This window comes from Quercus suber, unplaced genomic scaffold, assembly GCF_002906115.3.
Source record: "Quercus suber isolate HL8 unplaced genomic scaffold, Cork oak 2.0 scaffold_7, whole genome shotgun sequence".
In the NCBI taxonomy this organism is placed as follows: domain Eukaryota; kingdom Viridiplantae; phylum Streptophyta; class Magnoliopsida; order Fagales; family Fagaceae; genus Quercus; species Quercus suber.
In genome coordinates, this window is record NW_027069473.1 from 2,836,978 (window position 1) to 2,848,997 (window position 12,020).

The following is a 12,020-nucleotide window of genomic DNA, read 5'->3' on the forward strand; positions in this document are numbered from 1 at the left end:
CATATAGGGGTTGGATTCCTATGACAGTGCCCCAAAGGTAACCTTCATTTCGGCAAGCTGTGGTACAATCACTATCATTGATGCGTGAACCAAGGAATTTTTGGCTGCAACCACGACATTGTCTTCTTGCTTCGGTGTGAATCACTGTCTCTTCTGTAGTTGCAAGTATCAAGTACATGTGTTAGAAGTATAATGAAGTAGTTTAACTTTGTATCAATCATTACCTATATACTATGAGCCTAATTTTTCTTTTGAAAATTATTGAAGAAATTAGGCCCCTTTGATAACCTTTTTGCAACTCTTTTGTTGTTTTTCGTAGCAAAAGCAACTGTTGATTGGTTTGACAAAACAATTAATTTAGTGCCACATTTTTTTTTCACAATCAATAATTAAAGTGGCCTTTTTCTATTGATATATATATATATATATATATATATATAATAACAATAATAATTGAATTGTTGGTTGAGAATTCATTTAAAAGTAATATTGCTCAAATCATAACTTACTATATTAACAATTTATAAAAAAAAAAAAAAAAAAAAAAAAAAAAAAAAAAAAAAAAAAAAACAACAACAACAACAACAACAACAACAACAACAACAACAACAACAACAAACAACAAAACAATAAGACAAAAGGAAGTAAAATAAGGCTGAAGACAAAGAGCCTAAATTTATTGTTAGGGGACCTAAATCTAAGATATTCCATCTGGCTTTCCCGGTTGGGTTAGGCAATGAAGACCGTTATGCCACGCTCCCGAAGCAATCAGGTAGTCATCTTTCATCCCCTTATTAGATTTGGGGAGACAGGAGATTGAGCCTGACAATATCGGATCGGGATTTAAGGTAAAATCCCACCCCTTTTTTTTTTTTATGACACTCATACATGTGGACCACATCATGCCAAGTGAGCCCCAAGCCTATATGCTGGTTTAAAGCATTGATACTGCCTAGGATCTTAAAAAGGTTAGGCGCGCACTAGTGAGGACAAATCCTATAGTTACGGAGAGATTCCCTTGTAATATCACCCATGGGGAGAATCATTCCCCCTTCTATGAAAGCTATCAAAGGGATTATGACTTCTCCCACTTCTCGATTAGTTGCTATTTCTTCTAGGGAACAGTACTGCAGGGCAATCTCCTGTGGTATGTGATATTCTCTCTTAAAAATCTCTATCTTCGCAAGGCTGTCCACTAAGTACTTAAATCTACCCATTTCGGACAAATAAAAAGGAAAAACACTGGAAACGACAACTGGGGGAAATGAGAATTTAAAGGCCGAGGAGAAAAAGAAGGGTTCAAAGAAATCAAAACTTACGCTGAAAAAGGTGAGTGTTGATCCTTGAAGTCTTTAGAAGAACTCTCAAAGATCTCTAAAGAAAGAAGGGTTCGATGATTTAACAGGTCTTGTGAATTTGAATGCTCAAGTTCGCTGGAAAGTTTGAAAGGTTGTAAAGTAAGGGAAAAATGATTTCCTGTAAGGCTTTATATAGAAGTCAAATAATGGGTGGGAGTTATCTTGCCCAAACCCTAATGAAAAATATCGACCGTCAGATTAAGGCCTCACCGTTAGATGTAGGGAACATGCCGCCTGGAGCAATTAATGGCGCTTCGCAAATTCCGAAACGTTAGTAGTAATGATGACGCGCACAAAACTATACTCCCACACGTGTAAGCTCAGAGATTTTGATCCTATTAGCCCTTCATTTTGAAACAAATCAAAATCCCACTTTTTCTCCTTGGATGCGAGGGAAAAACCGAAATTTTGAGGAGCTATTGTGGGAGTAAGAGCCCAAATTCGAAGTATAGAATTAAATGATTGAGAGGGGCATCGAAGTATAGAATTGCATAAAGAAAGAATGGAGGAATATAATCTGAGGAGGATCTTCTTCTCGGATACGATGAATATTGATCAATTTCGTATTTGGGTGACTTTCCAGGAAGTTTCGACGATAAAGATGAGATCTAGGCACTTACAAAGGCGATAGGAATTCAGAAATATCTAAAAAAAATGTTGTTACCACCGCATTAAATGCACTGCAGTAACTTTCCTAACTGTATTTATGTGGAGAAGACCTTTGAACAGTGTAGTCTTAATTATCACTACTAACCAAAAGCCAAAAAGGATGTCTGATGGGACATGCACTCAAGTAAAGGCCTAGATGATTAACAAGTGTAGGATCAAGATGGTCTGAAAAGAACTACATAAGGGAAAAATGTCCCATGATGGGGGGCATCAAAAAAAGAAGAGAGAAAAAAGAAAAAATGAATTACTGTAGCACTAAGAACTGTATTAACTTTAAGACCTATTGGTTTAATTCATAATCCATCTCCTTGGACAATCATTTCATCGAGTATTACGTGTGTTTCATGCTTGCTCATTTTTGAAATCCTAACTAACCGTTGTCCAATCCACCAAAAGTCCAGTTTTTTCATCTACTCTCTACAAATTTATTGTACTGGGCTCATTGCGCCTATATCCCATATCCTTAGGGCTTGGGTTACAAATTGTGACCCTACAATAGTATTCCTATATATATAGATTAATAACAATATCATCCAAAAGAGATAGAGAAATTAGAAACTCTATCCCTTGACCTTTTCTATTCCCTAGGATAGAATCAAACCAAAAACTGAAAATTGATTGGTTTGAAACCCTTACCAGCACGTTTTGTCAAATTAAACAGAGACAGTTCAGTAGTGGGTACCCCGGGCCAAGCAGGTGCATGAGTCACTTAGAGCATCTCCAGCAGATTAGCCAAATTTTTGTACTGTTTGGCTAATGAACAGTGACATTTAGCTTTTGCCTACTCACTTTTTCAAATACACTTCCAACAGATTCTCTATCACATTCTCTATCTCATTTAAATATTATTTTTTCATTCATTATTTATTAGTTTTTTAACAACTACACATTTTCCAACATTTTTTTATACACCACATCATTATTATAATTGAAAATATATATTTGAAGAATGAATAGTAGCCCATCAGACTTGATGGGCTACTATTCATAAGCCAAAAAAAAAGGGTTATAGAGAAGCTGTTGGAGCTCTTTTTTTGGGTTCCATTAGCCATAATGGCTAATATTTTGCTTTTGCATCTATTGTTGGAGATGCTCTTAAGAGTCAGTAATTGAAAGTGGATTAGTTTAGAGGCTTCTCTAGGAATATTGGATTCACAAATCACAAACAGGATTAACAGCACAATTCTGGGTATTGAGGGATAGGCTCAAACTGGCAACACATCTGAATGCAAGAAAAACATTAAGTAGATCTATGTGACCTTTCGTATTGTAATTTGATCCACATTCTGGAATTGTAAGTCAAATGTTGGCAGATATTTGGGGGATCTAACTCCACAAACTTGTTAGATCTTAATTTCAGTTCTCACACAAATAAAATAAAATTATTTACATATATAGGTGATTTCAACTCAAAACTTTTTTTAACATATTTTAGAAAACAATGATTGCCAACCATTTTTTCAACCACAGCCAAACACAATAAACGATTACACTGCTTAAAAAAAAAAAAAAAAAAACAAACGATTACACTGCAACTTGCACCCTGAAAGGAGAGCATAAAGGCCATTGAAACCAACCCCTTTTGTCAGCAAAGCTCAACCAAACGCTAATACTATTAAAATAGAAGTTTCAAATCCTGTCTTAAACATTGTCAAAGCTCCTAGAGAGAGCTACATGTTGCAACACAAGATTTAGCATAAAGACGTCTGTTACAATTCCAAAAACCTAAAATCCTGCATAATAACCTACATTAATTCATCGGTTGAACTTCACTATCAAGCACTGCTAACTGGCAACATACAATCTAAGCAGTTGTTCCACCAGTTTGGTGCAACATCGCATCAATCTCATCACCATCCTCCATTTCTAGCTGAAAACAAGAAGAAGAAAAAAACAAAGGTCATTTTTCTTTGGCACCAATTACCCATAAACTGCTTGGCACAAATACACCAGAGAGAGAGAGAGAGAGAGACCTCATCAGGAGTCTGTTCTGCTCGGAGACGACGGCCATCAAACAAGAAAGCAATTGAGTTAATCTCAACAGATTGGCGATCACAATATGCGTTCATAAGCTTTTTCAGCTGAGTGCTTCTTTTGATCCTGAAAAAGACTTCATTTCCATCCTACAATCAAAATACAAATTAGTCATTCATCCCCATCATACACTCAAAATACAATTCAGCCATCCCCCTCCCCACCCCAACCAGTATCTTTTGGTGATGCATATTTCTGTGTCAAGGAAACCTAACAATCTGCAAGTAACATTTCAAAAGATATAAGAATTAGCAAGAACAACTACTCAGAAAAAAAAAATTAAGAAGCAGAATATAAAAAGTGGCCCAATGCTCTAGGAAATTGATAATGAAGTTCAAAACTCTAACTAGACAGTAGGTATTAACTGGGATAACAATTAGGCCTTAAAAGAGGGTAGCAATCAACCAAAGCAATCTCATCTGACAGCCAAAATGAGGTAATATATTTGTATGTTGAAATTCTCAGATGAAAAGATTTAACATCTCAAATTAATAGAACCCAATCCATAACAGTTACCAGGTTTCATTACTATTATATTGTCTAACAGTACTTATAAAATTAAAAATTTAAGGTACAATTTTTTTCATGACTGATTACCAATACTTGTTTTTGGTAACCATTTCAAATACTTCAAACCTAATTGTGTTAATAAACCATCCTATATTATCACAAAGATATATATGCACTGAAACATCTAAAGATGGCATGCACAATTCATGGTCATGAAGGTAGGTAATATTTTTTTTAGTAAAAAATAACATCACCATGATATATAAACCCCAAGATGATGTATATAATAATCTTGTGAATACATTGCGGTAGTCAATGGAAACAATGAAGGTAACCATCATTTACTTTATATAAGTCTATTCATGTTTCATTAATAATGTGCTAAAGTAGTATTATGCTGAACCATTGAGACCAACGAACACTACAAGGACTTCCATAGACACAAATCTAATGAAATTATGCAAGAAAATAAAGAGTTAAAGCAATATGAAACAAAATATTTTTGTTTTTGGTTGGAAAGTTACACCCACACCCAAAGGGTTTTCATCTGACCTCACTCTCCACCCACACTTGTGAGAGGAGAGAGAGTCAATTGAGCCAAGGCTCATTGATTGGGAAAAAAAAAAAAAAAAACAGATAACAACACTGTAAACGCTTCAAATTCAAGTTGCATAAATCATATCGCATACCGTTCACCCAAAAAATCATTTGGAGGAACAAACCTAAATCAGTATGTTAAACCTGCACCATATGGGTCTTAAAAAGCACAAACTATAACCTTCACCTTGCTCTTAAAAGGGGAGAAGGTGCCATTTAAGCTAAGGCTCATTGACAAACCAAATCAAATAATGTTATTAGCTATCGTTAATAAATACGAACGAGCAATGAACCAAAACGTAAAGCCCTGCTACCAAAAACCCTTTCTTTTCTTTTCATTTCCTCAGCAACCAATCACATGTCAATCCAAAGCAAGACCACAATCAACTAACATACAAAATCAAACAAGACCCAACCCATAAGTAGACAGAACATCACCCTTACATAATAACTTCTAATTCCAACCATTTTCTTGGCAACCAAACAGAGGGTAAACAAGCAAAACAAAATAAAAACAAAAAAGCACCACCTTGAATTCATTTAAAAATAAAAACCACATATTATTACACATACAAACCCTGAAACCCCAAAAAGATAAATACGATATTCGTTTAATTTTCTTCTCTTTCTGAAAAGAAAAATAAAACCCACCCAAAAAATAAAAACCCAAAATCAGAACACAACAGCGAACACCATTAATACACAAACAGAATCGGACACATAGAAACACAAAGAGAAAAATAATTTCACACAATTTTCCCCCCACTTTCTCGGTAACTAAACAGAGAGTACACCCAAAAGAAAACCCACAACAAAACCAAAATCACAATCAGAAAAATACATCCATAAAACTTAAAACTCTAATTTACCCTCCACTTTCTCGGTAACCAAACAGGGAGTAAAGTAAATACAGAAACAAAACCATAACCCAAAAATATAGAGAGACCTGGCCCTTGACTTTCAAATTGATGTGAGCAGACTGATCATTTGGCTTCTTGTCTTCCTCTTGCTGGGAGTTCGTCACGCCTGACATCTTCTTCTTCTTCTTCGAAAATATAAGTTAGGGTTTGTTTTTAAAATTTTGGGAGTCTCTCTCTCTCTCTCTCTGTGTCTGGCCTCTTATATAATTTTTTATTTTTTATTTTTTGAGGTTCTTATATATCTGTTCAACTAATTACATTCTCATGTTTCCCCTGAGTTTCACTTCTTGTATCCCAAAATACCCTCGTTCACACCTTATTATAAGTCTTAAAAGAATATGGTAACAGTAAAATCACTTTCTTCTTTTTTTAAAAAAAAAACTCATGTTTTTTTTTTTTTTTTGGATTTTTTTAGGTTTATATTATAAAAAAATTAAAAAATTAAAAAAAAAACTACGTTTGAGTCCTCTACTTTAATAAACAAAAATCTTTAAAAAATAATTAAATTTAAAACAAAGCAGATAAACATCACATTCAAATTTTAAACACAACTAAACTTCACTTTCTTTTTTTTTTGATATGAAACGATAGTAAGCTTTATTTAATCAATATCATACTATACAATGGGAAAGAGAAAATGGGGCATTCTTCTAGCCAAACAATAGCCTTCTCTTTCTCTTTTGCAGCACTAGCAAGAGCTAGAACAACACGGTTATATTTTAAAGGAACAAAAAACAAAGGATATACTAAACAAATTGATCACATATAAGCATAATATCCTCAAAATCCAAGCCACTTCTAGAGAGCAGATCCTATACGAGTTAATGAAATCCATCAATTCAGCAAAGTTACTGTCAACGATGACCTTGAAGGAGCAAATTCTTTGACAGAACAATAGAGCCTTGCGCATGACAACATCAAATTCAGGAGAAATCAACTTGTGGATGGCAGCATCTATGATATCCATAGACTAAATCTGTAAAGGAAAATTGAAAGAGTTCCAACAAGGAGCTTGAAGCCGAACGGCTTGAGTAAAGGAACACTCCCAAAAAAGATGACTGCTAGATTCCGCTGCATCAGAACACATTACGCAAGAGAAGAAACTGGAGAGATGACGATCAAAAGCTTGGTACGAAAGGGAAGACTATCAGTACAAGTTTCGTTTCACAGAGAAATAAAACTTGGGGACCTTCTTCAACTGTTAAACAGCAAAGTTCCAGAACTGCCTCAGGGATCCCAAGTCCTCGACAGTTGAAACTGAGGATTTTCATGGACTATGAAGGGGCGGCAGAAAACCACCCCTAGTAATGGGCAAAGGAAAGGGATCAATAGTAGGCTCAATGGCCAATTTTTTCTGATGAGGGTGCAGTACAGTGCAAGAATTAGGGTCACGGGTCACAGCAAATCTTTTGGATGAAAGTAGTTTGGGATTAGATACATTCTCAGAATTAGACTTTCAGTTCTCTATATTCATGATATGCTCTTTTTAAAAATTAAAAAAAAAAAAACCCTTTTCATACATTTAAAAAAATCAATTGACATTAAACCAGAAAAATAATGGAACATATAATAGCTGAACATGTTTGACTTTTTTTTTTTTTTTTTTAAATTTATAAAATTTTGTCACCTCACATTCAAAGCTTGACAATTTTTCGCATCATATTTTTTTATTTTTTTTTGGCTTATTGTCTTTATTATTTGGTTTCAATCGATTCGAAAAAAATCTAAATTATGCTTCCATAAATTGCTATCAATTTATAATGACATTTTTTATTTTTATGATACATAGTAATTTTTTAATAAATGTTTTATGCTTTATTATTTATATTAGTTTGAAATAAATCAATTGACATTAAACCAGAAAAATAATGGAACATATAATAGCTGAACATGTTTGACTTTTTTTTTAATTTATAAAATTTTGTCACCTCACATTGAAAGCTTGACAATTTTTCGCATCATATATATATATATATATTTTTTTTTGGCTTATTGTCTTTATTATTTGGTTTCAATCGATTCGAAAAAAATCTAAATTATGCTTCCATAAATTGCTATCAATTTATAATGACATTTTTTATTTTTATGATACATAGTAATTTTTTAATAAATGTTTTATGCTTTATTATTTATATTAGTTTGAAATATTGTTATTCAATGATTGTACATGACACTTAACTGACAAAGTTTTATAATTACTCTCCTAAATTATGTGTACAGTTGTTAATTTGTTATCATATTATATATGAAAATTTTGTAAGTATTGCTTTGTTGTGTAAGGTATATCTACATGTTCACTGCACTGAATTAGTCTGTGAATTGCTTATAGATTGCCATAAGTTATCATAGTTTTTGAATTAGTTCACTTCACCACCTGTAGCAAATTACCAATTAGTGCATCTACATGAATTATAAATCATCTACATGCATATATTTACATTTTCACTGCACTGCACGATTTATTTATTTAAGGCAAAACTATACTGTTGGTCATTCAAGTTTACTAAATGTGCGCAATTGGTCCCTCAGGTTTCAAGTGAGCGCAATTGGTTCCTCAAATTTTCAGAATGAGCAATATAAGTCCTTCTATTAACTTCCATTAGTAGTATTGCTTACGTGGCTAACGGAATAATGATTTGTCTTTTTTTAAATGACGTGGCATTTCTTTTCATTAAAAAATTACAAAAATGAATTTACACGTTAAAAATAAAAATTTGAATTGTTCCAATTCAAGTAATTTCAATGGAAACAAAAAGGAAATTGGTTTAGGAGGGTCCTTACAAGGACATGAAAGAGGCGTTTGGAAGCAGAGGAGATGGAGTTGAAGGCATTGAAGTTGCAGAATTTGCAGAGACAAGTGCGATCGTAAAAGGCTCTTAACAAAAATATACAATTACCCTCCCAAAAAATAATCATCAGACCCAGAATCAAAATAAATTAACTGTACATAGAATCCCATCCAGAAATGTCCTCTAAATTCATAACTGGAGCATTGCTTTTACTTAGATATTTGTTGATTAGAAAGTAAAAAAAAAAAGTTTAATCACATTGCCATGTTAAAGTAAATAAATTAAGAAAAGAAAAAGGGAAAAAAGGGAAACCTGGTTGAATTGAAGAACATCGGACTTGAAGTGAAGTCGATCCCCTTTATCACAACGAATATCGAGAGGAACAGTAGGAATGGTGGGCCAGCAGGAATGAGAATGTCTCTGTTGTTAAACTCATCCACCACTACCAACCTTTGAGTCCCTTTGGCAGACTTTAGCCTAAAATCACTCATTAAATCGAACCCTTTACCACAAACAGAGCAGACCTTGTAGCATAGATGGTGTGGTTTATGGGTAACACTGTGCACACTAGTGTTGTTGGTTTCTCACCTTCCATTGCTTCTTTTAGCCAATCGCATTTGTCATGGTTACATATTTTTTTTTTACTTGTAAATTCATTTTTGTAATTTAAAAAAAATGCCACATCATTTAAAAAAATGACAGATCATTATTTTGTTAGCCATGTAAGCAATACTACTAATAGAAGTTAATAAAATGATTTATATTACTCACTCTAAAAACTTGAGGGACTAATTGTGCTCACTTGAAATCCGAGGGACCAATTGTGCACACAAGGTAAACTTGAGGGACTAACATTGTAATTTCTCCTTTATTTAATGTTTCAAAGAAACCTGTACCAATTACGCTCAAGTTTGGTGGAAAATATGCATATCTAGATATGGATCATGTGTAATTTATTACGAAATTTGATGTTTAGCAGACTCAAGTATATTTGTTATGTCTTCCCTCATGTTGTGAATGTGCATAAATTGTTTTTTTGTGAAAATGAATAGCATCGTGGAAATATAAGTAGTGTGTTTGTTCATCTTATATATATATTATTGATATTTGTGCATTAATTATTTATATTAAAAGAATTTATATGATTTTTTTAATATAAATTTTATATAAGAAACTTTTTTTATTTGGAATAGGGGAGGGGGCGAGGACCAAAGAGTCCAATCCGAGGACGGATTTGCCTAATTCAAGCAAGGAAAGATAGGTAAATTCCAAGGACCACGCCTACTCAAGGAGAGCAAGAGAGCCAAAGGACAATTAGCATCCTTGAAAAGCCTAAGGATAAGGGAAGGGATGGCAACGGGAGGGTACAAGACTTGTAGGGGTGGTGGTAGGAAGTTTTTTGAAGAAGACACCTCTCACCTCCGCATTCAATGCTCTGCACCAACCTAACTAGCTGCATTTATGAGGAAATGACCCCTGAACAGCAATTTCACAGCTAACAACTCTCTCTACCACCTCCAGAAGAGTTCTGATAGGACAAGTATCCTAAAGAATCATCTGAAACGTACAGATGAAAGGCTGGGATGCAAGAGGAGGGGCTATATAAGGAGGGGAACCCCCCAGAAAAGGGGGGATGGACATTTTCGAAGAAAAAAAGAACAAATGAGAGAACAAATAAATACCCTATAAAGCAACACCATCCTTACTTTTAAATATAAGATCTATCCTCGGACTCGCCCGAGGAAACTTTCTATCATTGAATTATTAGTTCATTCACTCTTATTTATCAGTTAGGTTCTATTAGTCTTAGACTTGGGTTGATCTCTGTGTTGCACTTGACTTAGAATCCTGCTCTATTAAAAATTCATTGTTTGGGCATGGTTTGAAGATTCAGGCATATCTATTCTAAGTGGGCTTAGCCTTTATATTTTTAGTTCTTACAATAATAATAATTGATTTAGAATATGATATTTTTTCTCATATTTAGTTTTGACAACAATTGACACAAAAACCATTACAAATTTAATATTTGTGAATTCACTAAAATGAATCTTAACCATTTAGTTTTCCTGATTTCTTTAAGTGGTATATGTGTGTGTGTATTCCATGTAATTAAAAAAATTCTAATAGGTTAATTACTTGTTATTTTGATATATTAATTATTTTAAATAGTGCAATCATTATTTAAGTATAATGAAATTTTGATGTCATTCTTCTAAGATTTATATGATCAAAGACTATTGATTTGAGATATGGTATTCTTACCCAAATTTAGTTATTTTTTTCAATAGATGAAACAAAGTCAAACAAAAAGTAAATTAAAAATTAGTGATACACAATCAAGAATGTAAAAAAATAATTGAAAGATATTTACATTTTTATTTTTATCAAAATGATATTTGCATTCTTCAGTATGTATGAAATATGTATATATACTAATCACTATATCATGCAATTTTCTAATTCATAAATACATATAGTATGATCAAATCGCTACATTCTTATTGTCTTTCTATTTTGTCTATAAAAAAAAATGACAAGATTTAGTTACAAACTTGGTTGTAGAAAAAAAAAAATATTATAAAGAGAAGAAGGGAGAGAAATAAATAAAATATTATCTATACTATCTATAAGAGGATTCCCCTTTTTCAACATAAACTTTCATGTGGTTCAAAAATACCCTTTTTAATAAAGGGTAACTTCATTTAGAAATAGGATTTTAAATGTCAAATAACAAATTTCATTTTGAATTCAAAAAGAAAATTCCTGAAATTTAGGATTTTTGTTCCCTTCACGTTCAAAAAAGAAATTATAGTTACTGCTTATCTCTAAAGTTTATTTTTTTTATTTGTTTGAAAAAAAATATTTTTAAATTATAATATAAGCAAATTATTAACGTTTACCCAAAAAAATATAAGACCCTCTAAGCATGCGCTCTTGTGCATGCTTAGAGGTTAGTTTTTTTTTATAAGTTTGTAGCTACAGTAAGCTACCATCTTTGGCAATATACTGTAGCTCATTGGCCATTCTTTTTTTTTTTTTTTTTTACTATTACACCTTCATTGTAACCTACATTTTAGTGTTTAAGTTGCTAAAATAGCATTTTAGCAATCTTACCAACTTCATTGTGAATACTCAAAGAA

General features: G+C 32.8%; 1 protein-coding gene across 1 annotated transcript; it reads right to left on the reverse strand.

Annotated features, from left to right (window-relative positions):
• Positions 1-3,607: 3,607 nt before the first annotated feature.
• On the reverse strand, positions 3,608-6,303 carry LOC112032308 (small ubiquitin-related modifier 1). Its single transcript, XM_024065075.2, has 3 exons — positions 6,115-6,303; positions 4,001-4,150; positions 3,608-3,897 (listed from the first exon to the last, which is right to left on the reverse strand). Exons 1-3 carry the CDS (start codon positions 6,199-6,201, stop codon positions 3,832-3,834), a joined length of 303 nt encoding a protein of 100 aa, XP_023920843.1. The 5' UTR covers positions 6,202-6,303; the 3' UTR covers positions 3,608-3,831.
• Between the last annotated feature and the right edge of the window lie 5,717 nt (positions 6,304-12,020).